Consider the following 27,345-nt stretch of genomic DNA (forward strand, 5'->3'; position numbering starts at 1 on the left):
TTTTCTATGTGACTAATCTGCTAAAGTGGCCTTCCTTCAACCATTTTAGGTCGTGGCACAGCAGAAACGAATCCTACTAGGAACCATGAGGTTTCAGGTTCAATCCCTGACCTCGCTCAGTGGGTTAAGGATCCAGCATTGCTGTGAGCTGTGGTGTAGGTCACAGACACGGCTTGGATCTGGTGTTGCCGTGGCTGTGGCATAGGCCAGTAGCTGGAGCTCCGATTAGACCCTTAGCCTGGGAACCTCCATATGCTTCAGGTACAGCCCTAAAAAGCAAAAACAAAACAAAACAAAAAAACCATTTCATTTGGCTGAAAAGAGTACCCTTGTGTATTTTCAGCCTGTAGAAGACCACCAAGAATGGACCACCACAGGAGTCTCGACATAATGATTATATTTATTATTTTATCACTACATTAGAAGTGAAAATAAGCTGTGAGCATCGGCAAATGCATGCCACATCATGAAGCTTATGGAACAATGGAAACATCAAGTGCAGGAAGTTAAAAGCGGCTTATCTCTTAGGGATGCGAGGACTACACACACACAGGTCATTAATGGTGAGATTATTGACAGCATCAGCCAGCTGGAATTTATGTACCAATGGAAAGTTTAGAAACAAAACTAAGAGAACATTAGCTACCACTTGACCTCTTAGCCAGGGATTCTGGATGGAAAGATTTCAGACCATGCCTAAAATCTCTACAAGCGCATAGGTTTACAAAAAATAAGCTTAAAACCAAGACATCCAGGCAATGTTGAAATTTGTTCTTGGAGGAAACTCCCATTTTACGATGTTTGAACACACTCTTTCTCCTGTTGGATAGCTGGGGGAAAAAAAATAACAACAATCATTTTCCTAAGATTAAGTTTAATCTCTTCCAAAAGAGCTCTTTTCCAAGTCATTGAAGGCTACCATATCTGCTTTAAATTTAGAATTCCAAGGCACTAACTGCAAATCCTCAGCTGTGTGTGTGTGTTTATCACCTGAACATTAGAATCTACATCAACCATGTCTGTTTTTCTGTATCAGATTTAGATTTATGCTTTTCCCATTTTTTCCATAGACTATTCTGAGACTGAGGAGCAAGTGAAGCATTTTACTCAGATTTATCTATCACTATGTAATTAGGAAGTTATACCTTTTCAGACAATTTGGACTAATTTAGGAACTCTCTCTGGCTCATTTCACTTAGTATGAGATTCTCTAGTTCCATCCATGTTGCTGCAAATGACATTATGTCATTCTTTTTTTATGACTGAGTAGTATTCCATTGTGTATATATACCACATCTTCCGAATCCAATATCTGTCGATGGACATTTGGGTTGTTTCCATGTCTCAAAATAACAGTGACGTGACAAAAAGTGCCCCTCAGTTTTGTGAAGTGCTTGGAGTTTCTTCATCAGTCTGTAACTCCCAAAGACAAACTTGATCCCTTGGGTCTAGAAGCCCCAAATGCACCCAAGATCTAAACTTGTTCTCTGCCTTATCTTGTTGGCAGGTACAGAAAAAGTCAAAACTGTAAAGTTTGTATGGTTCTTTAGGAATGAGATCATGGAGCCAAATTGCCAGATGTGGGAAACTCCAAATAAACACATAATGGCCAAAGCTAAGATTTTTCTAGTGTTAAGTTTAATACTTCAAAATTGTTTGTCATGTGATTTTTTAGTGATTTTTCCAACATGACAATATTTTTTTTATTCCCCCACTACTTCTTAGGTCTATCATGTAAGAAACACTTATATGACCCACGTAAAAAGGCGAATATTTGATATTTTTAAGAGTTGCATTAAATTCATTGGATACATAATTATTGTTCTCTTTGTGGCAAAATTTACTAGAATTTACTTATTTACTAAACCTATGAATATTCCCCCATTGCTTTTCATCACTAGAACCCCACCCCCACCCCATTACTTACTTTCCTTGGAGGGGAGAGTATTTTTTTCTTCAGTATTAGTTTTCTTCAGTTTTGATCTGTCAAACTTCTCCACTTCAGACAAATCTGGCTTATCACCCATCTTGACTAAAAGAAAGACTGAGAAAAAATTTTAATGTAACTGGAAGAACTATTATCACTCTAAGGGACCACAGCCTGAAATGCTCACATGTAATATCAGCATGTATTTTATCTGCTGATTTTTAACAAGAAAACAGCACATATCTTAGGAAAGTCGTGGTTTTATCAAAATGCTTTGAATTCCACATCATTACCCCATTTCTAATAGGCAGTAAAAGACAGTGAATCAGGAAGCACTAGAAACCAAGATGCTCTAAACCCCAGAGTCAATATGTCTGACTCCTAAAAATCACAGTGAAGGTCAAATAGAGGTGACAGAAGCACAAGAGCAGATAGAGACAGAAGAAAAAATAAGGACTGGGTTTAACCAGATAATGAATTTGTGACAGGAGATAGCACTATTTGAACACCTGCACCTTGTATGCAATTACTTGGGGGGGAGGCATTTTTCTTGGGGGTTAGGGAGCAGCACACAATAAAGGGTGGCATAAATTGTACTATTTTCTTTCCATTTCATTTACCCAAAGACAGTAGATTACGGAGTTGCAAGAAGAGAGGGAGGAGATTTAATCCCGTCATAACTAATGAGAGGTCTCATAATAGCTCCTTTTGGCACTAGTTTGTAAACGCTATGAGACGTCACAGCTAATTATGATCAGACTTAGGACTTCAGCAGAATGAGATTAAACCAAATAGAGTTGATTTTAATTTCACATTTTATCCTTAAAGGGTGGAGCTAGGAGATGAGGTGGCCTGTGATCATTTCAGGTTTGTCCAGAAGGGACCCCTGAGCTTGGAAAGCAGAGCTCTCCCGCGCGTGCCTGGCCCCACCCTGGTGGGGTAAGACACATCTAGTGTCCAGATTAAAACAGAGAGGCCCCCAAGAAGCCAGACATCCCGAGCATGCCTCCCACCTATCGAGGTCACCTTAAGACCCTTCTTTGACAAGTGATCAGCTGCCAATATCCAGAGGTAGGGAAACAGGGACTTCAAATAAATAATAACAGGGCCGGGCGCATAAGCCACTTTGTTAGCAGCAATTTGCTTACATTTAAAAATAACTCTCATCATTGTCGGAAGCTCAGCCCAACCTAATAGCCACAGGAGGGGAGGGAGGGAAGGGCCAGCTCCAGAGGGAGGGTCCATTGCAAGAGGCCCCAAATTCCTCGTCCTCGCGGCCTCGGACCTGCCGCCAGGGGAGCGGCCGCTCTGGGGGCTCCCCGCTCCGACCTTTCAGGGACCGACGCAAGGAGGATTCAGCATCGCGCGCCGAAGGCAGCACAGCGAAGACAAAGGCGCGAACTCGCCAAGACGCGCAGATACAAAACGCTCATCCCAACCCCCGCCCTTTCAGTTCCAGGACGCCTGACACCTGATCCCTGCGGCCGCGCAGCCTCTTGTCCCCATAGTCCTCTGGCTCCCTCGGGGCCGCACATCCTCACCCGAAGCCTTGGAGACTGGAGAAAGGCCGACCGCTGCGTTGGGATTGCTCTGCACCCTGGACGAGGTTAGCCTTCCCGCGCGGAACCCTGCCGTTATAATCTGCAGGCAGGCCCCGCCCCAGACCCCGCCCTAGTCCTCTCCGATTGGCCAAGGGGTCCCAGACTCGCCTCCTCATCCTTCCCGCCATTTTCGCCTTGTTGGCCTGAGTCCACCGTCTCCCCTCTACTCAGGACCTCACCCCTGCAACAGGGTCTTGAGAACGTCATACTAGATCAACCTCCCTAGACCCCATCCAAGCTCTTTCGGATTCGCCCAGGGATGGGTTGCTGGTCTACCTCCCCTGCTTCCCCCACTACTTTTGTCCTGAGGGTCCACTTCCCTTTCTCCCCAGTATACTCACTCCTCCATAATAGGAGCCTCTGCAATAAGCAGGCACAACTTGCTCAGTTAGCTTTCAACGTAGGAATCTCCACGATCCAAGCTACTCCTGGGAATCCTGGCTTTTTATAGCCATAGGAGCCTAAGTATGCTATGACAACCAAATAGTGATTTGGAAGCGATGTTCAGTATCTGTTCTAATCCTTAGCCGGTCATGGAGGAGGGGTGCTTATGGTTGGTCATTCACCCCCACAGCTGGGCATTTCTGTGACAGTGGTGCGCTCCTTTGTAAAAGTCACATTTTCTAATTTCCCAACCACTGAACCTGGTAGCAGTTAGTTTAGGGTAATCAGAGGAGAATCTACCGATCTTCATGATACCTCCAATCTTGATCACATTGCTTGGCCCACACCAAACACTTAAATACTTGTCTGTAGGTTGAATTAAGCCAGGATAGAGCAGAATTTTTGGACAGCAGCACCACCTAGTGTCTATTTTGGGAGAGAGAAATGAAATCTAGCAGTTAACTTGAAAGAACTAAAACTTCGAGGTCATTTTCTGGATGGATATTCACCTAGAACTTCAGAGCGATAAAGCAAAATGGAGATAGGACCATGTCTTTAGCTTGCACCCCATATTTTCCACATGGCTCATTTCTGGTGGTAGTGTGCCTGGTGGTAGTGATCTACATAGATTCGAATTACTCTTTCATCAAACATATCTCAGGCCTTCCCCACCTCCCTCCATGCCCTTTTTAATGCTCTTGTAGCATGTTGTGTAAATTTCAGAGTTTTCTATGTTTGTTTGAGGAACTTTTAAAACTGAAACGCACACTCGTTCAACAAATAATATGCATTGAGTATCTACAACATCCCAGGCATTAAATATAACAAACACCAGTGTTTCCGCTACTCATATTTGGAAGCTGTTGATATTTACATATATATATATATATATATATATATATATATATATATGTAATATTTAGGTATTTTAAAAAACTGAATAGAATCATTATAGAAAAATTGAGATTTCTTGACTTTCACCCCATTTCCACTCCCCTCCCACTTGCCCAGGGGTACTCCTATCCTGAATGTGACATGTAGTTTCCAGCCCATCTTTCTATCATTGCAGATTTATGTGACTTGTTTCCTGGAGCAACATGGAGCATCCTGTGGACCAGTATTCCAAGTGAAAGACTGAGTTTCCACATCTCTTGGGGTCTACAGAAAGCCCCAGGCACCTCCTCCTCCCTAGCCCAAACTTCAAAGTCTATCTTGAATCTTCCATCAGAACTCATTATAACGTCTATCTCCATTTGTGTGAGTCACCACAAAACCCCCCAATCCCCACAACACCCCTCAACTCCCACATTCTAACTTCCATAAGGCTGTAACCACATTCTCTCTTTAGTTCATTTCCCACACCCCTTCCCTACTGCTAAAACACAATGCAACTTCAATAATTCCTCTGTGTCCTCACCCTCTTTTCTGGGTATGCTCTTCTTTGTCTTCCCCTCATAGAAAACAGGCTCTTCCCTGAGGGCTCTGTGTCCCCTGAGGTCCACCGAAGAGGAGAAGATGATTTTTCTCTCCCACCACCATTGTACAACAGAGGCTGAGGTTCTGGTGAATGTCTTCCTTGGTTCTCATTGCTGCCTTTAGAACATTATTCTCCCACATCCCTGAAAACCTCCAGCTTTGAACAGCTTATGTCACCATCTACCTTTCATTGTCATCATCTACCAAACTTCAGTGCTCCCCTCCCTTATTTCTCAAAGATTTTAGCTCTTGGGACTAGGTCACTTCCAACCACAGTAATCTTACCTTAATTCCTGCTGAGCTCAAAAATGATTTTATTCTGATACACTGGTTCCCTCAGTTCCTTGAAAATTTCCCCTACATGACATTGTCCTTGACCCCACCTCAGCCATTCACTTGCATGGCCATACCCTAAACTTTGTCTTTCCAACTATAGCAATTCCTCCATAATCTCAACTTCAAACATCCCTCTCTATGACTATCATCTCCCCTCTTTTCAGCTCACTCCCTTTGGTACCCGAGCCCCACCTTCTTTCAACCTCACTGGAATCTCCATTCCATTGATCTTACCACTTGCTCCCTTATTGTCTTTGCTCCCCTCCTTCCCAAGGTCAAATGTCATACTTAGTCTTTATAATCACTCATTGACATATATGCTGCACTCTCCTGCCCCTCTCTCACATCGTATTGCTAACCTCGTAAAAAAAAAAAAATCCAAGTACACTTCAAGGAGACTAAACCCACAGCTAAATTTGCTGGAGGAAAATACACAACCACATGACTAATTTCAGTTTAAATTCATGACCAAGAACTTCAATCGAGCCTTTAATGCTACCAGTTAATCACTCTATAGGTGTCCTGTCCCTTAATTTTCTCACTTTCCTAAATTATTATTTCATACCTTCTCTCTCCTCAAACTCCCAACAACACCTCCCATCCCAATTTTTTTCTTACTTCCTATTCCACTAGAAAATCATAGACATCAAAAGAGAACTGCCAGGAGTTCCCTTTGTGGAGCAGTGGAAACAAATCCAACTAGTATCCATGAGGATGCAGGTTCAATCCCGGCCCTCACTCAATGGGTCAGGGATTCAGCATCTCCATGAGCTGGGCTATAAGTCACAGATGTGGCTTGGATCCCGCATTGCTATGGCATAGGCCAGTGGCTACAGTTCCGATTAGACCCCTGGCCTGGGAACTTCCATATGCTGTGGATGTGGCCCAAAAAGAAGAAAAAAGAGAGAGAGAGAGAACTTCCATAGACTCCTGCAACCACATACATTGCCTTCTTGTTGACAACTGTATTAAAGTTCTCCAGAGGAACAGAAGCAATTGGATCTATCTATCTATCTATCTATCTATCTATCTGTCTGTCTGTCTGTCTATCTAGTTTTTGCTCTTAAGACCTTGCAGTTTATTGGATGAGGCTCACCTACATTATCAAGAGTAATCTTTATTTAAAGTCAGCTGATTGCAGGTGTTAACCACATCTACAAAACACCTCCACAGCAATGTTTAGATTGGTGTTTAAGTTGTTCACTACCATGGCCTATCCAACTTGCCATATAGCCATAATTAAAGTGGCTTCATTAAGAACCCTGTCTGGAAGACCACCTAATTTCCTCTGAAGCCTCTATCCTTAGAGTCTCAAATCTGCTTTAGCGATTTTCAAGATAGAGGTTGCCACACACCAATCTTTCAATTCAATAAATATTTATTGACTATCTACAATGTGGTAGGAACTACTGAGTGTCTATCCCCAAAAAGCTCCATAAACTTGAGATTTTCTGGACAGTAACTTTATTGCATCGGCTTTCAAAGGATACATCTAAATAGTTTACTGAAAGAGTTTCACCAACAAGATTTGATAGGTTGTTTATCTCTTAGTATTCAGCATTAGGAGTCCCTTTGCAGTCTCGAAAATTTCATCTATTGTATTAATCAAAAAATCAAGGATGACTCCATTATCATGTGAACACAATGAGGCCAACCATTCTCTTTATATTTTGGCTTTTATGTGACATATTTCCTTATCTTTCAAGTCCATCCTGTTCCGTTTACAAATATTTCTTTCTTACTTACTTATTTGATTTTACTACACTAGATGGCTTTTTGCTAAAAAATCATGAAATAAGACCAAAATAAGGAATTCACAAAATCTAGGGTGTAATAAGGATGATGCAGCCTCATTATGTAGACCATGTATAATAGCATTTTCTTTCTGGCCTATGTACCTGAAGTTGCACCATTAGATAAAACTATAATTCTTGGAGTATGACAATTGCTGAAGTATAGGTTATAAATAGCAAACTGTGGGAGGTCCTGCCATGGCTCAGCAGGTTACGAATCCAACTAGTATCCATGAGGTTGCGGGTTTGATTCCTGGCCTCGCTCAGTGGATTAAGGATCTGGTGCTGCTATGCCTATGCCATAGGCCTATGCTACAGCTCCTATTCGACTCCTAGCCTGGAAACTTCCATATGCCACAAGTGCAGCCATAAAAAGCAAACAAACAAACAAATTGTGGCCACTCAGTTTATGCAGAATTTCAGTTCTGGCAGCCATATCTTTTTTATTCCTACAACTCTGACCCAAACTCAGGCTTGTAGTCAGGCCAACTTTGTTTCTGATCCTCCCCTAACCTTGGTCTATTTAATTGAGTTTTTGGCTTCCTGTTTTAGGAAATGGTGTCAGTCTTACTTCTCCATATTTTCCCCCAACTCTCTTGCTCTTAGAACCAAATTCTTCCATGACCGAAGATCTTCCTGTTCTCGCTAATCATCCTAAGGCTGACCTCTTGTCTCTGGACTCCAGTTCCCTTGTATTTGACCCCTCTTGTATTTGACTACTTTATTGGATCTTCTACCTGAAGCCAGAGTCACACAAATCTCCTCCCTGGAGGTGTTATTTGTCTGCTGACTAGAATCCATTCTTAGCCAATCACAAAACTGATTATTTTCAACTTTTTTCATAGACTATGGCAAAAATTCTTCCTTGATTGCCTTCCTTGATGCCCATTGCCATACCCTAAATTGAACATAAGCTGCTATTCCTATAAGTAAAAGACAGAGGCAAACTTTGAAAATATATTTCTTTATTGGTTTCTTTAAATTTGGCATATTATTTTACTGAAGAAATATACTGTTTTACAGTGGAAGAAGTAGGATAAAACTGCTATGTAGTCTAGTTAACAGAGTAGCAATTATGTTCCCAGCCTTGGATATTTTATTCTGTGGCTCACAAAACAGGATTTTCATTTTCTTAAAAATGTTTTTAAATTCCAAAAATTATATGAAATGTCAGGGAGAGAAAGGAAGAAAACCAACATTTTTTAAAAGTTCTTATTTTGGATTTCTCTTGTGGTGCAGGGGGTTAAGGATCTAGCTTTGTTACTGCAGTGGCTGGGGTTGCTGCTGTGGTGTAGATTTGATCCCTGGAATAGGAACTTCGATATGCTGTGGGCATATAGGGAAAAAAAGTTCTTATTTCACACAGCTTACTGTTGTAGTAGGCTCTTACATGATCCTGATGACAACTATGAAAGTTAGGCATTGAATTCATTAAAGTCTTAGGATTAAAACTTCGTGAAACTATTCTTCACACTTTGATCTCACTCCAGAACTCTTGGTCAATATTATTAAATCATGCTACTTATAAAAATGCAGGATTAGGAGTTCTTTTATGGCACAACAGGTTGAGGATCTGGCATTGTCACTGCAATGGTTCAGGTTGCTTCTATAGTGTGGGTTCGATCCCTGGCTTGGGAACTTCCACATGCCACAGGCATAGCCAAAAAAAAAAAAGTGTTATTAAGCAAATGATAGCACACTAAACATTGTTCAGCACCTTGCTTTTTCACTTAAAATTGTTTTGGAGATCATTAAATATAGGTATATATAGATAAAACTGCTCTTTCTTTTTAATAGCTGCATATTGCACCATGATACACCATAATTTATTTAACCTGTCCCATTGATTATTATTTCACATCTTTCCAATCTTTTACAATTAAAAACAATTCTGGAGTTCCTGTTGTGGAGCAGCAGAAACAAATCCAACCAGGAACCATGAGGTTGCAGGTTCAATCCCTGGCCTCACTCAGTGGGTTAAGGATCCGGCATTGCCATGAGCTGTGGTGTAGGTCACAGATGTGGCTCATATCTGGCATTGCTGTGGCTCTGGTGTAGGCCAGCAGCAAAGGCTCCAATTAGAACCCTAGCCTGGGAACCCCCATGTGTGGCGGGTGCAGCCCTAAAAAGACAAAAAGTCAAAAAAAATTCTACAGTAAATATCTTTGTACACATAGCATTTTGCAATGTACAAATATTACTTTAGGAGAGATTCTTAAAACACAATTACATAATTTCTGGTCAATGGTTATTTGCATTTGTTTTTTGATAAGTATTGCCCAATAATCTTTATAGAGGGTGCAACAATTTACACTCCCACTAACAACATACAAAAATGCAAGTTTTTGAATTCTACCAAACATACTGAGAACTTATGTGAATCCTTCTCAAAAACTTCCAAAAGATTGAAAAGTAGTGAACAATCCCAAAGCCACTATCACCCTGATATCAAAACCAAACAAGACACTACCAAAAAAGAAAATTCATGGCCAATATATTTGATAAATATAGAGGCAAAAATCCTCAACAAAACATTAGGAAACCAAATCCAGTAACACACAATAAAGATCATACACCATGACATAGTTGGACTCACCCCAGGGTCACAAGGATAGTTGAACATATGCAAGTCAATCAATCTGATATACTACATCAACAAAAGAAAAGACAAAAATCACATGATTATCTCAATAGATGCAGAAAAATCCCTTGATAAATTTCAACATATATTCATGATAAAAACTCTTCCCAAAGTGGGTATGATGGAACATTTCTCAACTTAATAAAAGTCATTTATGGAAAACCTACAGTCAATATAATATTCAAACATAGCTGAAAGACTCTGCTAAAATCTGGAACAAGGTAAGTATGCCCACTCTTACCACTTCTACTCAGTGTAGTTTTTGAAGTACTAATTAGGCAAGAAAAATAAATTAAAGGTATCCAAATTTGAAGGAAAGAGGTAAAACTGTCACTGTATGTATATGATACGATACTTTACATAGAAAACACTAAAGACTTCACACAAAAACTACTATAAGTGATAAATGAATTCAGCAAGGTAGCTGGATACAAGATTAACATACAGAGTTCAGTTGCATTTCTTTACACTAACAATGAAATATCAGAAAGGGAATGTAAAAAATAATCCCTTTTAAAATAGCATAAAAATACTTAGGAATAAAACTGACCAAGGAAGTGAAAGACTTACAAAATAAAGGAAATTGAAGATAATTCAAAAAAATATAAAGCTACCCCAGGCTACACAGGGGATTAAGATGACAGAATAGAAGGACTGGAGCTCATCTTCTCTCCTAAAAACAACAAAATTTACAACCAAATGCTGAGCAATCTTCAACCAAATGGACTGGAAACTTTCAAAAAGATATCCTACTCCAGAGGACAAAGAGGAGGCCACATCAAGAGGCAGGAGGGGCGATTACATGATATAAGCAACCCCATACCTCCCGGGTGGGAAGCCCCACAGACTGGAAACAAACTGGCTCACAGAGACTCACCTACAGGAGTGAGAGTTCTGAGTCCCACATCAAACCCCCATGTGTGGGCTCTGGCACTGGGAGAAAGAGCCTCCAGAGCATCTGGCATTGAAGGCCAGTGGAGCTTGTGCATGGGAGCTCCATGAAACTAGGGGAAATGGAGACCCCATTCTTAAAAGCCACACACAGACATTTACTTGCACTGAGTCCCAGAGCAAATCAGTCTCCATAGGAATCTGGGTCAGACCTGACTGTGGTTCTTGGAGGACCTCCTGGGAAAACAAGGGTGAATGTGGCTTGTTGTGGGGGAAGGACATTGGAAGCAAAGCTCTCGGGAATATTCATCAGTGTGTCTTTCTCTGGAGGTGGCCATTTTGGGAAAATCTGGCCCCACCCATCAGCACTGAAAGGCCTCAGGCCAAACAACAACCCAGGTGGGATCACAGGCCCACCCCTCACTAAACAGGCTGTCTAAAGACCCACAAGGCACACAGATGCCTCTAATCTCGCCCAGAGACAAAGCTCCACCCACCAGAGGGATAGGAATCAGCTCCACCTACCAGTGGGCAGGCATCAGCGCCTCCCATCAGGAAGCCTACAGCAAGCCCCTGTACCAGCAGCAGCCACAAGGGGGGAAGACACCAGAAATAAGAGAGGCTACATCTCTGTTATCTGTAAAAAGGTTGCCACACCAAAAACCTATACAAATGAAAAGACAGAGAACTATAACTCAGATGAGGGAGAAAGAAAAAAAAAGCAGAAAAACAGCTAAATGATCAGGAGATTCTGAGCCTCCAGGAAAAAGACTTTAGATTGTTGATGCTGAAGATGATACAAGACATTGGAAGTAAACTGGAGGCAAAGATGGACAACTTACAGGAAACACCGAGCAAAGAGACACAAGATATAAAACTTAAGCAAGAAGAGCTGCAAAATACAATAACTGAAATAAAATATTCATTAGAAGCAGCCAAAAGCAGAATACAGGAGGCAGAAGAACAAATACGTGCGGTGGAGGACAGATTAGTGGAATTCACAGATGCAGAACAGAAAAGAGAAAAAAGATTGAAAAGAAATGAAGAGAGTCTCAGAGAACTCTGGGACAATTTTAAATGCACCAACATCCATATTATAGGGATGCCAGAAGGAGAAGAGAGAGAGAGAAAGGGACAGAAAAAATATTCAAAGAGATAATAGTTGAAAACTTCTCAAACATGGGAAAGGAACCACTCACTCCAGGCTAGGAAGCACAATGAGTACCATATAAAATAAACCCAAGGAGGAATACACCAAGACACATATTAATCAAACTGACCAAAATCGAAGACAAAGAGAAAATCTTGAAAGCAGCTAGGGAAAAGAAACAAATAACATACAAGGGAACCCCGATAAAGTTATAAGCAGATTTTTCAGCAGAAACTCTGCAGGCCAGAAGGGAGTGGCATGATATACTTAACGTGATGAAAGGAAAAAACCTCAAACCAAGAATACTATATCCAGCAAGGCTCTCATTCAGATTTGAAGGAGAAATCAAAAGTTTCACAGATAAGCAAAAGCTAAGAAAATTCAGCAACACTAAACCAGCTTTACAACAAATACTAAAGGCAATTCTCTAGGCAGAAAAGAAAAGGCCACAACCACAAACAAAAATACCACAAATGACAAGGCTCACCAGTAAAGATATATATACAGCCACCAGTAAAGGTATATATACAGTAAAGATACAAAATCATCCACACACAATTATGCCACCAAAATCAGGAATCGTGAAAAGAGGAGGGTACAAATGCAGGACACTGGAGATGCACTTGCAAGTAAGGGAACAACAACTTAAAACAATCTCATGTATATATTCACTCTTATATCAAAACTTCAGAATAATTGCAAAACAAAAATCTATAATTGATACACAAGCGAATAAGAAAAATCAACTCAAATACAACACTAAAGATAGTCATCAAACCAGAAGAGGAGAGAACAAGAAAAGAAGGGAAGAAAAAAGAGCAACAAAAACAAATCCGAAGCAATTAATAAAATGGCAATAAGAACATACATATCAATAATTACCTTAAATGTTAATGGTCTAAATACCCCAACCAAAAGACATAGACTAGCTGAATGGATACAAAAACAAGACCCATATATATGCTGTCTTCAAGAGACCCACTTCACTTCTAGGGACACATACAAATTGAAAGGGAGAGGATGAAAGAAAATATTTCATGCAAATGGGGATCAAAAGAAAGCTGGAGTAGCAATACTCATATCAGACAAAAGAGACTTTAAAATGAAGGATATTTTAAGGGACAAAGAAGGTCATTACATAATGATCAAAGGATCAATCCAAGAAGAAGATGTAACAATTTTAAATATCTATGCACCCAACCTAGGTTCACCACAATATATAAGGCAACTGCTAACAACCTTAAAAGGACAAATCAACAATAACACAATAACGGTGGGGGACTTTAATACCCCACTTACAGCAATGGACAGATCATCCAGACAGAAAATCAATAAGGAAACACAGGTCCTGAATGATGCATTAGACCAGATGGACTTAAAAGATATTTATAGGACAGTCCATCCAAAAGCAACAGAAAACGCAGTCTTCTCAAGTGCACATGGAACATTCTCTAAGATTCATCACATCCTGGGCTACCAATCCAACCTTGATAACTTTAAGAAAACTGAAATCATATCAAGTATCTTTTCTGACCACAAAGCTATATGACTGGAAGTCAACAACAAGAAAAAAACTGCAAAAAACACAAACACGTGGAGACTCAACAACATGCTACTAAACAACCAATGGATCACTGAAGAAATCAAAGAAGAAATTAAAAAATACTTAGAAGCAAATGACAACAAAGTTATGACATTCCAAAACCTATGGGATGTAGCAAAAGCCACTCTAAGAGGAAAGCTTATTGCAATACAAGCCTACCTCAGGGAACAAGAAAAAGCTCAAATAAACAAGCTAACTTTATATCTAAAGCCGCTAGAGAGAGAACAGACAAGACCTAAAGTTCATGGAAAGAAATCATAAAGATCAGAGCAGAAATCAATGAAATACAAATGAAGAAAACCATAGAAAAGATCAATGAAACAAAAAGCTGGTTCTTTGAAAAGATCAACAAAATTGATGAACCCTTAGCCAGATTTATAAAGAAAAAAAGAGAGGACTCAAATCAATAAAATTAGAAATGAAAAAGGAGAAGAAACAACGAACATTGCAGAAATACAAAGGATCATAAGAGACTACTATATGCAACTATATGCTAATAAAGTAAAAAACCTAGAAGAAATGGAAAAATTCGTGGAAAAGTACAATTTTCCAAGACTACACCAAGATGAAACAGAAAAGATGAAGGGACCAATCACAAGTCTTAAATTGAAACTGTGATTAAAAAACGTCTAACAAACAAAGGTCCAGAACCAGATGGCTTCACAGGTGAATTCTATCCAACATTTAGAGAAGAGATAACACCTCTCCTTCTGAAACTATTTCAAAAAATTGCACGAGTTCCCGTCGTGGCGCAGTGGTTAACGAATCCAACTAGGAACCATGAGGTTGCGGGTTCGGTCCCTGCCCTTGCTCAGTGAGTTAACGATCCGGCGTTGCCGTGAGCTGTGGTGTAGGTTGCAGATGCGGCTCGGATCCCGCGCTGCTGTGGCTCTGGCGTAGGCCGGTGGCTACAGCTCCGATTCAACCCCTAGCCTGGGAACCTCCATATGCCGTGGGAGCGGCCCAAGAAATAGCAACAACAACAACAACAAAAAAGGCAAAAGACAAAAAAAAATTGCAGAGGAAGGGATACTTCCAAACTCATTCTATGAGGCCACCATCACCCTCATACCAAAATCAGACAAAGATACCACAACAAAAGAAAACTACAGGCCAATTTCACTGATGAACATCGATGAAAAATCCTCAACAAAATACTAGCAAACCACATCCAACAATACATTAAAAGGATTGTACATCATGATCAAGTGGGATTTATCCCAGGGATGCAAAGATTCTTCAATACCTCCAAATCCATCAGTGTGATACACCACATTAACAAACTGAAGAATAAAAACCATATGATCCTTTCAAGAGATGCAGAAAAAGCCTTTGTCAAAATCCAACACCAATTTCTGATAAAAAACCCTTCAGAATGTGGGCATGGAGGGAACCTACCTCAACATCATAAAGGCCATATATGACAAACCCACAGCTAACACCATTCTCAATGGTGAAAAGCTGAAAGGATTCCTGCCAAAATCAGGAACAAGACAAGGATGTCTGCTCTCACCACTACTATTCAACATAGTTTTGGAAGTCCTAGCCACAGCAATCAGAGAGGTAAAAGGAATAAAAGGAATCCAAAGTGGAAAGGAAGAAGTAAAACTATCACTATTTGCAGATGACATGATACTATACCTAGAGGATCCTAAAGACTCTACCAGAAAACTGTAAGAGCTCATCAATGAATTTGGTAAAGTTGCAGGAAACTAAATTAATACACAGAAATTGACTGCATTTCTATATGCTAACAATGAAAGATCAGAAAGAGAAACTATGCAAGCAATCCCATTTACCATCACATCCAAAAGAATAAAATACCTAGGAGTGAACCTACCTAAAAAGACAAAAGAGGGAGTTCCCGTCGTGGCACAGTGGTTAACAAATCCGACTAGGAACCATGAGGTTGCGGGTTCCATCCCTGCCCTTGCTCAGTGGGTTAAGGATCCGGCGTTGCCGTGAGCTGTGGTGTAGGTCGCAGACGCGGCTCGGATCCCGCGTTGCTGTGGCTCTGGCGTAGGCCGGTGGCTACAGCTACGATTGGACCCCTAGCCTGGGAACCTCCATATGCCGTGGGAGCGGCCCAAGAAATAGCAAAAAGACAAAACAAAACAAAACAAAACAAAAAAACAAAAGACAAAAGAGGAGTTCCCGTCATGGCACAGTGGTTAACGAATCTGACTAGGAACCATGAGGTTGCGGGTTCGGTCCCTTCCCTTGCTCAGTGGGTTAATGATCCAGCATTGCCCTGAGCTGTGGTGTAGGTTGCAGACGCGGCTCGGATCCTGCATTGCTGTGGCTCTGGCGTAGGCCAGTGGCTACAGCTCCGATTAGACCCCTAGCCTGGGAACCTCCATATGCCGTGGGAGCGGCCCAAGAAATAGCAAAAAGACAAAAAAAAAAAAAAAAGACAAAAGACCTGTACTCTGAAAGCTATAAGACACTGATGAAAGAAATCAAAGGTGACACAAATAGATGGAAAGATATACCATGCTCGTGGATTGGAAGAGTTAATATTATCAAAATGACTATACTACCCAAAGCAATCTACAGATTCAATGCAATCCCTATCAAATTACCAAGGACATTTTTCACAGAACTCGTAACAAAATATTTTCAAGTTTGTTTGGAAGCACAAAAGACCCGGAATATACAAAACATCCTGAAAAAGAAAGATGGAGCTGGAGGAATCAGGCTCCCAGGCTTCAGACTATACTACAAAGCAATAGTCATCAAAACCATATGGTACTGGCACAAAGACAGACATATAGATAAGTGGAACAGGATTGAAAGCCCAGAATTAAACCCACACACTTACAGCCAACTAATCAATGACAAAGGAGGCGAGAATATACAATGGAGAAAAGACAGCCCCGTCAATAAGTGGTGCTGGGAAAACTGGAGAGACACATGGAAAAGAATGAAATTAGAACACTCCCTAACACCATACACAAAAATAAACTCAAATTGATGAAAGACCCAGATATAAGACCAGATACTATAAAACTCTTAGAGGAAAACATAGGCCACTCTCCAACATAAACGACACAACTTCTCAGATCCACCTCTTAAGAGTAATGACAGTAAAAACAAAAATAAACAAATGGGACTTAGTTAAACTTAAAAGTTTCCGCACAGCAAAGGAAACCCTAAATGAAATGAAAAGACAGCCCACAGAATGGGAGAAAATCTTTGCAAATGAAGTGACTGACAAGGGATTAATCTCCAAAATTTATAAACACCTCCTACTGCTCAACATAAAAAAAACAAACAAACAACCCCATCAAAAAATGGGCAGAAGAACTAAACAGATGATTCTCCAAAGAAGACATACGGATGGCTGAGAAACACATGAAAAGATGTTCAACATCACTCATTAGTAGAGAAATGCAAATCAAATCCACTATGAGGTACCACCTTAAACCAGCCAAATTGGCCATCATCAAAAAGTCTACAAACAATAAGTGCTGAACTGGGTGTGGAGAAAAAGGAACCCTATTACACTTTGGTGGGATTGTAAGTTGGTGCAACCACTGAAGAAAACAGTATGGAGATTCCTCAGAAAACTAAAAATAGAATTACCATTTGATGGAGCAATCCCACTCCTGGGCATCTATCCAGAGAAAACCATGACTTGCCAAGACACATGTGCTCCAATGTTCATTGCAGCACTACTTTCAATAGCCAAGACATGGAAACAACCTAAATGTCCATCAACAGAGGAGTGGATCAAGAAGAGGTGGTACATATACACAATGGAATATTACTCAGCCATTAAAAGGAACAATATTCTGGCATTTTTAGCAACATGCCCTAGAAATTATCATGCTAAGTGAAGTCAGCCATACAATGAGACCAACATCAACTGCTTTCACTGACATGTGGAATCTGAGAAAAGGACACAATGAACTTCTTTGCAGAGCAGATACTGACTCACAGATTTTGAAAAACGTAAGGTTTCCCACAGAGACAGTTTGGGGGTTGGGGGGATGTGCTGGGATTATAGGATGGAAATCCTATAAAATTGGCTTGTGACGATCATTATACAACTATAAATGTAATAAATTCATTGAGTAATAAAAAAAAAAACTACCCCAGGCTCCTTTTTTTTTTCCCCCTTTTTAGGGATGCATTCACAGCATATGGAGGTTCCCAGGCCAGGGGTCCAATCAGAGCTGCAGCTGCTGGCCTATGCCACAGCCACAGAAACATCAGATCTGAGCCACATCTGTGACCTGCATCACAGCTCATGGCAATGCCAGATCCTTAACCCACTGAGTGACACGAGGGATTGAACCCACAACCTCATGGTTCCAAGTCAGATTCGTTTCCATTGCACCACAATGGGAACTCCACTGCAGGCTCTTGTATTGGAAGAATTAAAATGCCCACACTAACCAAAGCCAAGTACATGTTTAATGCAATCTCTATCAAATTACTGATGACGTTTTCACAGAAGTAGAACAAATAGTCCAAAAATTTATAGGGAACCATAAAAGACCCAAAATTTCCAAAGCAATCCTGAAGAAAAAGAACAAAGTTGGAGGTATAAGCTTCCCACACTTCAGACAATACTACAAGGCTACAGTAATCAAAGCAGCATGGTATTGTCACAAAACAAACATATGGATCAATGGAACAGAATAGAGAGCCCAGAAATAAACCCACACACATAGAGCCAATTAATCTTTGACAAAGGAGGCAAGAATATACATTTGAGAAAGGACAATCTCTTCAGCAAGTGGTACTGGGAAATTTGGACACCTGCATGCAAATCAATAAAGTTAGAACACACCCTCACACCACACACAAAAACAAACTCATAATGGCTTAAAGACTTAAACATAAGACATGATAACATAAAACTCATAAAAGAGAATATAGGCAAAACATTCTTGGACATAAATCATACCAATGTTTTCTTAGGTCAGTCCCCCAAGGCAATAGATATAAAAGCAAAAATAAACAAATTGGACCTAATTAAACTTAAAAGTTTTTGCACAGCAAAATAAAATAAACCATAAACAAAATGAAAATAAAACCCAGAGAATGGAAGAAAGTATTTGCAAATTAAGCAACTGACAAGGGATTAATTTCCAAAATATATAAGTAACTCATTTAGCTCAATATCAAACAACCCAATCACAAAATGGGCAGGAGTTATAAATAGACATTTCTTCAAATAAGACATACAGATGTTCAACAAACACATGAAAAGATGCTTAACACCACTAACTATTAGAGAGATGCAAATCAAAACTACTATGAGGTACCACTTTACACCAGCCAGAATGGCCATCATCAAAAAGTCTACGAACAACAAATGCTGGAGGGGTGTGGAGAAAAGGGAACCTTCTTACACTGTTGGTAGGAATGTAAATTGTTACAACCACTGTGGAAAACAATATGGAGGTTCCTTAAAAAACTAAAAATAGAACTACCATATGATCTAGCAATCACGCTCCTTGGCTTATATCCAAAAAAATCTATAATTCAAAAAGATACATGCATCCCTACATTCATAGCAGCACTATTCACAATAGCCAAGACATGGAAACAATCTAAATGCCCATCAACAGATGAATAGATTGAGAAAATGTGGTACATATGTAGAATACTACTCAGCTATAAAAAAGAATGAAATAATGCCATTTGCAGCAACATGGATGCAACCATAGATTATCATACTAAGTGAAGTAAGTCAGAAGAGAAATACAAATACCATATGATATCATACATGGAATCTAAAATATGGCACAAATAAACCTATATACAAAACAGAAGCAGACTCACAACGTAGGAAACAGACTTATGGTTGCCAAGGGGAAGGAGCATGGAGTAGGGATGGATTGATAGTATAGGATTAGCAAATGCAACTATTGTATATAGAATGGATAAACAAGGTCCTACTCTATAGCTCAGGGAACTATATTCAGTATCTGTGATAAACTATATGGAAAAGAATATGAAAAAGCATTTATATATATGCGTAACTGAATCACTTTGTTCTACGGTAAAATTAACATATTTTAAATCAACTATACGTCAATGAAACAAATTTTTAAAAAGAATGCCAGTTTTCCCATCTCTTCTCCAGTACAATTTGTTTTCATACTTTTTGTTTTTTGCCAGATTGATGAGAAACAATGTATCATTGTAATGATAATTTGCACTTCTGTCATCAGTGAGATGAAACATTTTCTCATATATTTAAGAAATGTTGATTTGTCTTTAGGAACAATTTGTTCATATATTTGTCTACTTTTTCTACTGGGTTGTTGGTCATTGGTCTTTTCTTTATGAATTTACAGGCGCTGCCATATAGTAAAGAGCTTAGTAAGGCATAGGTTCAAGCATGAAAAAAAGACAGAAAAGGAAAAACAAACTTCTATTAAGTCCAAATTACATGTGTGTCCCCAAATGTTCATTGCAATATGTGATATTGAGATACTCCAAGTTTCTTTCCAAAATATATTTTCAGCTTCCTCCACTGAAAAATTATAGAGAGAGCATCTTCAGTGTGGCATCTTCAGTGTGGCTTAGCCCTCTAGGCTAAGCCTTGAGGTTACAAACATCAAAGACAGAGAAACTTAGAGACAAGCATTGATCTGCAAACAATAGAAGGTACCCTTGATGACTCAATGCCCCCTCACTTCTTTCAACCTTCAAAGGAAAATCAAAATTTTTTCTATATTCAGGAAGAATGAGCATATACATTCATTAGGCTGGATGTAGTAGTGAAAATAGGAGTCAGGAAAGCAGCTAGGATCTGCCTTGAGAGTGCATAGGTAGTGTCCCTTTTCTCTAGGACAATAGAAGAGGAGCCATGAGTGTGACCCTACCTGGATCTAACACCTGACTCTGAGGTGACAGAGAGGGAGAATTGTCTGAGCAGGTAGGGGTCCTGACAGAGAAAGGTCCTCTTAGAGCAACTGGGAGGACAGCAAAATGGCAAAGTGCGTTACCAGTGGTAATGAGAAAACAACAATGTGGCAGAAAGAATGAGGCCACTGGTGCAGACAAGTGGTTGTGTCCTCAGGCCAGAGAGCTAGGGCTGCCTTCCTTCAGAAGATGGGCAGTGGATGGGCCTCCCTGGGCGCCCCCTCCCACTTTCCTCCAGACTTTGGCCCCTGAAGGTGGGAAGCAGAATTGGGGAGGGCTGTCCCAGAACCCTGGCACCATCTGCCCTCAAATAGCCTCTCCCCTCCCAGCCTGCTTTCCTGATGTTTCCTCTACCTCACTAGACACGTTATGCAGGAAATATGGTGGGTCAGGCCTAAAAAGGGCCCATAACCAGATGGTTTGGCATTTAATCTGTTCTCACTTTAGTTCTGCTTTCTTAACTCTCTTCCACTTCATCTTCCTTTTCAGGTGACAAATAAGGAAACCATACAGTGGTATGAAGGGGAGGGGTGGGAGCTGGAGGAGGGAAGTGGTTCAGGAGTACAAATATACTTGAGTATTAATCCTCTTCCACGAGTACAGAGTTGTTTTCCAAAGTATCTAGGTGCAGAAAATATCGCGGGCATCAGGAGAGGCGGAAGCATAAAAATAGCGTATGTACACACCAGAGTAGTGTGATATTAATAAGCTTCACTCCATGCATCTCTGCTTTCCCTATATTCTCATCTCACCTTAACTTAGACCATTTTTGTGCAAGACGTACAGTAGGGAGTAAGGGCGAGAGACTGAAAGAAGAACAAGAGAAGACTAAATCATTTGGTATTGATCAACAAGTCCAACCTGAGCAGCTTTCCAGACGCCCCGCTCAGGTCCTGCCCATTCCTTCCGAAAAATGAGTGCTGGGAGGGGCGGCTTGGAGGGGAGTCGCTCATAGAGGGGACTCACAGATTTTAGAGAGGATGAGAATTTATCCTCCTTTCACTTTTGAGCATCTCTGTCTCAAACCTTTTCCCCAACCTTCTTACCCCGACCCCTACCGCAACCCACTCACCCACCCCTGCAGATCTAGGGCTCAGGAGGGGAGAAATGCGTAAAAACTACATTTTGGTATCCGTCCGCCTTATTAGGCCAGAGCTGATTCACTGACGTCAACTCCCGAAACGGGCAACATTTCAGTTCAGAGGGAAAGATTGTATCCTGGGGCGGAGCGGGGAACTCCAGAGAGAGGTAAACTTAACACTGAGACCCTTTGGTTTTAGTCTGCGTCTCCCTGTCCAGCCCTGTTTTTCCTAAATGCAGACCCCGCCCCCGCCCACCCAGCACACGGAACAGCCCGGGTGGGAGGGGCGGAGCTCGCCGGCTGAGGAAGGAGCGGCGCTAAGCAAAGCGCGGTATCACTCCGCTTCCATGAGGCCGGATCCCCTGAAACTCCTCCCCCGCGGCGCCCGCTGTCGGTTTTGGTTCAGTGGACGTGGCGAGACAAAGTCTGCGGAGGGAAAGGTAGCTGTTAAAGAGTCACTAGGAGCGGGTCGCTGAGGCGTCCTGGGGACGGGAAGAAGAAGGAAATACCCAAACGTGACAATTCTTTGCAGTTACGGCCCTTCATCTGATAAAGCAGGTATCTCGTCCTGAATCCCAGGTGCAGGGCCCATCCCCAAACACAGTCGCCGCCATTGTCTCGTGTTCTTGCGTCCGTCTGACTGTCTGACCCTCTTTCTTAGGGCTCGGCATCTCTCGAGGCAAGAGAATGAGAAAACTGCTTCTGATCCAAGCAGAGCAGGTCAGTGAGAAGGCGGTCATCGCTTGGGAGTGTGGCTGTGGGTGTTAGAGGTGAATGTGGGAGATGTGACCTGGTCATGGGGTGTGGGCGGTGAGAGGGAGAGAGGGACGAGGGTCATTTGAATGGCATCCAAGGATCAGTTAAAATCTACCTCATGCTAGCTTGATCTCCAGACAGTCGCCCCACCTCCAACCATGTTTGGGGAAGGAAAAGAGTGTAGTTAGCGGCTTCTAGTGGAGAAATGGCGGATTATATTAGGAGGAGGAGGGGGCTGCTGCTGTGGGCGAGAGCAGTTGTCTGGGGACCCCTCAGAGGGAAAAGTGTATAAAGAGGTTGTGTTTGATAATCAAGGCCCTGGATTAGAAAAGAGCCTCTTGTCCTGGCTACTAGGCTAACCATTAATAACCAAGTCTCTTCTGCTGTCTCCTCATTTGGTCCTTTGAGTGTGTATCATGCGTTTATATCTGTAGGTTTCTTGCTACATTTGCGGTACTCCACGTTTCTGTAAAGATCTGTAGGGGTCAGCGAACTTCAAAAGAAAGGGGAAAGCAAAAAGGAAATTGGCCTAATTTCTGTAGAGTGGGCAGTGCTTGGATGGTTAAGACTAGAGCAGATAGGGGTCTTGGGGAAGCTCCAGATCTCCTTTCTGCCAGCTTTCCAAACAGGCCTCCCTTAGTCGCACCGTATTTTCAATGATAGGCTTTGGGGAGGAGAAAGAAACACAAAAACTTAGATGAAATTTAGAAATAATACTTTTCATTGATTTCTCAGCCAGCTTCCATGGTTTTTCTGAGCATTCTATCCCTACTAACATCACTGTCTTGGAGGAATGTCTGAGTTGTCTCTGCAGGGGAATTGTCAGACTTTGAGAGTGGAGCAGAGGAGCTTGGAGATTTGGCAGAGGGGAGGAAGAAAGGGAGATAGAAATTTTTGGCAGTCCGGTACCTCTATCCAGAAAGGATCAGTGTCCTAGGTGCTGCTCTCTACCAAGGACTCCCATTGTCTCCTGTGTCTCTTTTTATCTCTACATTTGTGCATCTCTGTGTGTAGATCTATCCTTGGGTGTTTGGAACTCTCAATTGTTATGAAGGTTTATAAATGGTTAACCTGACTTGAAATAATGAAGAAGAGAAATATGTCTTGTATCTCTTTAGATTGTTGTGAGGGGAGAGTGATGGATACTAGAGAACGCTATGTCTTCTGTTTTGGCAGTTTACTAACCCGTTTGGTCCTTTGCTGATTTAGTTGGGAGTCTTCTTAAGTCTTGGGCATATAGAAAGGTAATATCTGCTTTATTACTTCCACTTGGTTTTCCTATTTTTGTGCTTCATCCTAGCCGAGTTCTGAAATAGGCAAGAGCCAGTGCAGTCAATGAAGAGGAAAACGGCCTGAAACAGGGAAGAGGCGCAATCATGAAGCAAGGCAATATGGGAAGGGACTAGAAGGAGGGAAACACTAGACAAATACAAACATAGGGACGGGGGATCAAGGTCAGTCTACCAAGAGATCAGTTTCCATATCTTCCTGTTTATGTGTCCATAGATCTGCCTTTAGGTCTGCTCTAGGACGTGTCATCACTGAAAGCAAGGAAAGGAAGAAAGTATTACTCCAGATTAGTGTGGGTTAGTGTGAGTGTGAGACTTCCTCAGTAGACCTGTAGGATGAGGTAGTGGAGATCTGCTTGGGTACAGTAGTGGTAAAGAACCAGAAGAGGGATTCTAAAGTCTCTCTCACTCCCATCCAGCTTTTCCACTCACTCTCCATACTCCTATTTTGTGTCTGGAAAAAAGATCAATTGTACCTGCAATAGTAGGGAGCATGAAATGAAGGGGGAGAGAGTTTGCTAATTATCTACCTTTTCCACTTAGCACTGAATTTCCATGTTTCCCTGCCTCTCTGTGCTATCAACATGAGAAAAAAAAATGGAAAAGACTCAAAGCCCCATTTCCTTCCTCCACCCCTAGGTCCAACTTCAGTGGCAGATCTGGTGGCCTTGGAGTGGCTGAAGACCACCACCCTCCACAGGGCTGCGCTCAGGCACACAGCCATCCTTTCCTTCCCTGAGGGAGCTTCCTCTGCACGTTGTTCATATCATTGGCAGGGCCTATAGTTGGAAAGGGGGCTTGAGTGACAACTGGACTTTGTATGAAAACACCAACCTGGGACAAACCTTCAGTCAAGGCTGAGACGTGGGTGGGGATACATAACTTGGCCTTGCCTTTAATTTGGATCATGACTGGCTTCGAGGCTAAGGCAAGGGCAGAGGAGGGGCTGGGGCTGGCCTGAAAGTTGGAATCAGTGGCCCTGCCAACACTAGAGCCAAGGCTAAGATCCAAGCCAAGGCAGTGACTGAGGCAGAACTGAAGACAGGACTAGTGATCCAGACCAAGACTGGGGATGGAGCAGTGGCCAGGACACAGACAGTGACCTACACTGAGGCCATGGCTATGACCAGGGAAGTGAGCAAGATGGAAGCTAAAACTAAGACTAGAGTCGTGGCTGAGACTAAGTCAAAACCCCTGGCAGAACCTAGTGTAGTGTCCCAAACCAAGTCAAAGACCATGCCTGTGTCCAAGATCAGTGCTGTGATCGAGTATGAAGTCAAGGCTGGTGCTGCAAGTGAACCCAATATTAGATCCTTTGCCAGGGCTGATGATAAAGACAATATTCGGTCCAGGTCCCAGAGAAGGAGAGAGGCCAGCATGAAGTTCAGGACTGGGGATGGAGCTGGTATTGTAATCGAGTCCAGTGATGATGAAGAAAATGTCTGCTCTTGGTTTTGGACCGGAGAAGAGCCTAGTGTAGGATCCTGGTTCTGGCCTGAAGAAGAGACCCCTTTTCAAGTTTATGAGCCTCCACCTAAGATCCAAGAAAAGCCCAAGCCCACACCCAAACCCAAACCCGAACTTACTATAAAGCAAAAAGCTGCAGCATGGTCAAGGGCCAGGTATTGTGTCCTAGTTCCAATAGAGGGAGGGGAGGGCTCCTTGCCTCCAGAAGGAAATTGGACTCTGGTTGAGACCTTGATTGAAACTCCTCTGGGGATTCGGCCTCTGACCAAGATCCCACCCTATAATGGGCCTTATTTCCAGACTTTAGCTGAGATAAAAAAACAGGTTAAGTACAGGGAAAAGTATGGCCCCAATCCAAAAACCTGCCGCTGCAAATCACGTGTTTTTAGTTTAGAACCTAAGGAGTTTGATAAACTTGTTGCCCTACTTAAGTTAACTAGGGATCCTTTCATTCATCAAATTGCTACAATGATAATGGGCATCAGTCCTGCTTATCCATTTACCCAAGATATAATTCATGATGTAGGTATTACTGTTATGATTGAAAACTTGGTCAATAATCCCAATGTTATAGAACACCCTAGAGCTTTAAATAAGGTGGATGACAACTCTGAGTCTTCTGGACAACCAAGAACAGGAGAGTTGTATGTAAATCAGGTTTGTAAGGACATAATCTCTTCTCCCTTGAACTCCCCTGTGCAACTGGCTGGACTGAAATTATTAGTGCAGCTGACTGTAAAGTTTGAGGATCACCATATGATTATCAATTATATTCCAGATTTCCTCACCTTGTTAAACAAGGGAAGTGTCAAAACCAAGTTTTATGTTTTGAAAGTGTTTTCTCGCTTGTCTAAAAATCAAGCCAATACAAGAGAACTGATCAGTGCCAAAGTACTGTCATCACTGGTGGCACCCTTTAACAAAAATGAGTCAAAGGCCAATATCCTTAATATCATTGAAATATTTGAGAATATAAACTTCCAATTCAAAAAGAAGGTAAAGCTATTTACCAAGGAAGAGTTCACTAAATCTGAACTTATTTCCATATTCCAGGAAGCAAAAGAGTTTGGTCAGAAACTACAAGACTTAGCAGAGCACAGTGATCCTGAGGTGAGAGATAAAGTTATACGATTAATACTCAAACTCTGAATAGCCGTATGTTCTCACACAGCCTTGAACAATTTTTTGGTGTTGTAATATGAAACCAGTGCATATTATAAATTCAGTATTTATGCTATTTGTGTTGACTGAAGGAGCCAATTTTATGGATACCAAATGATCTTGAGAGCTTGAAGATTTGTTGATTTTTACTGTGCTATGTAAATTGAGATACTTTTAGTATTTCTGCAACATGACCTGATAATGAACTTATTCATCCGAATAAGCTATATATCCTGTGCTTTATGTTGACATAAGTGTATTCGAGACTTCATTTACATGTTAATAAAGTTGCATGCTGAAACTGGTGAAAACATTTGTCCTAGTTCTTCAGTTGGAGTCTAGTCAGAGGGTTAAAGCACAAATAACAAAATGATAAAGAGCACTGTTCATGTCTGTAGCAGGGTACAAACAAAGCAAGTTCACATTGACAGAACCTTTAGTTTTAACATGTTCAAGGAGTAGAATCACTGCACACAGGAAAACAGGACTGTGCTACTAGCTGACATCTGGGCAGACCTGGAAAAAGAGAAGAGGATGTAGACTTCAGAGAAAAGGAACACAGATGACTTCATTCCAGTCTGAGTCCCAGAACTTGTACTCCGCCTTTCACATAAGATATGTCATCAGGGTACCTTGAAGCTTTTCAGCTTCCAAGAAAATTCCTGGTTCTCACCCCTATTTATGAGCAAAGCCAAGAAAGTGTGGTTCCTAAAGGACCTAGCCCTACTGTGCCCTCAACATCTGTATACCCCACCCTAGGGTACCAAGTTTACTGCATCTGAGGCTTCCTCCCCCTGTATTCCTGAGCCACAAAGGAAGGCCTTTCTAGGGTCCAACTGCAGAAACTGCCTCATGGATAGTCTAATTTGTCCCACCTTGGTGACTGATTACTCTCTTACTTGCT

General features: G+C 41.5%; 2 protein-coding genes across 5 annotated transcripts; one reads left to right on the forward strand and one right to left on the reverse strand.

Annotated features, from left to right (window-relative positions):
• Window positions 1–380: 380 nt before the first annotated feature.
• TMSB15A (thymosin beta 15A) lies at window positions 381–21,721 on the reverse strand. Of its 2 annotated transcripts, none has more exons than XM_047764779.1 (3): window positions 21,549–21,721; window positions 1,928–2,044; window positions 381–830 (listed from the first exon to the last, which is right to left on the reverse strand). In XM_047764779.1, the coding sequence occupies exons 2-3, from the start codon at window positions 2,025–2,027 to the stop codon at window positions 793–795; spliced, it is 138 nt and encodes a 45-aa protein (XP_047620735.1). In that variant the 5' UTR covers window positions 2,028–2,044; window positions 21,549–21,721; the 3' UTR covers window positions 381–792. The 2 variants fall into 2 exon arrangements, with proteins under 2 accessions (XP_047620735.1, XP_047620734.1); XM_047764778.1 differs by lacking the exon at window positions 21,549–21,721 and adding an exon at window positions 3,469–3,555.
• A 364-nt stretch (window positions 21,722–22,085) lies between these two features.
• ARMCX5 (armadillo repeat containing X-linked 5) lies at window positions 22,086–26,756 on the forward strand. 3 transcript variants are annotated; one of them, XR_007132864.1, is made up of 3 exons: window positions 22,086–22,326; window positions 22,430–22,488; window positions 26,334–26,397. XR_007132864.1 is itself a non-coding variant. In XM_047765365.1 (3 exons), exon 3 carries the CDS (start codon window positions 24,930–24,932, stop codon window positions 26,427–26,429), a length of 1,500 nt encoding a protein of 499 aa, XP_047621321.1. In that variant the 5' UTR covers window positions 22,090–22,326; window positions 22,430–22,488; window positions 24,453–24,929; the 3' UTR covers window positions 26,430–26,756. The 3 variants fall into 3 exon arrangements, 2 of the variants coding, with proteins under 2 accessions (XP_047621321.1, XP_047621323.1); XM_047765365.1 differs by having other exon boundaries at window positions 22,090–22,326; window positions 24,453–26,756; XM_047765367.1 differs by having other exon boundaries at window positions 22,090–22,208; window positions 24,453–26,756.
• Window positions 26,757–27,345: the final 589 nt, after the last annotated feature.

This window comes from Phacochoerus africanus, chromosome X (genome assembly GCF_016906955.1).
Source record: "Phacochoerus africanus isolate WHEZ1 chromosome X, ROS_Pafr_v1, whole genome shotgun sequence".
Lineage (NCBI taxonomy): Eukaryota > Metazoa > Chordata > Mammalia > Artiodactyla > Suidae > Phacochoerus > Phacochoerus africanus.

Bases quoted from the DNA above. Each gene is read 5' to 3' on its own strand.
- ARMCX5 (XM_047765365.1), top strand. From the start codon at position 24,930: ATGGCTATGACCAGGGAAGTGAGCAAGATGGAAGCTAAAACTAAGACT.
- TMSB15A (XM_047764779.1), bottom strand. From the start codon at position 2,027: ATGGGTGATAAGCCAGATTTGTCTGAAGTGGAGAAGTTTGACAGATCA. The intron at 831-1,927 runs GTAAGTAATGGG...TTTTTCCCCCAG, and splicing joins TACTCTCCCCTCCAAGGAAA to CTATCCAACAGGAGAAAGAG.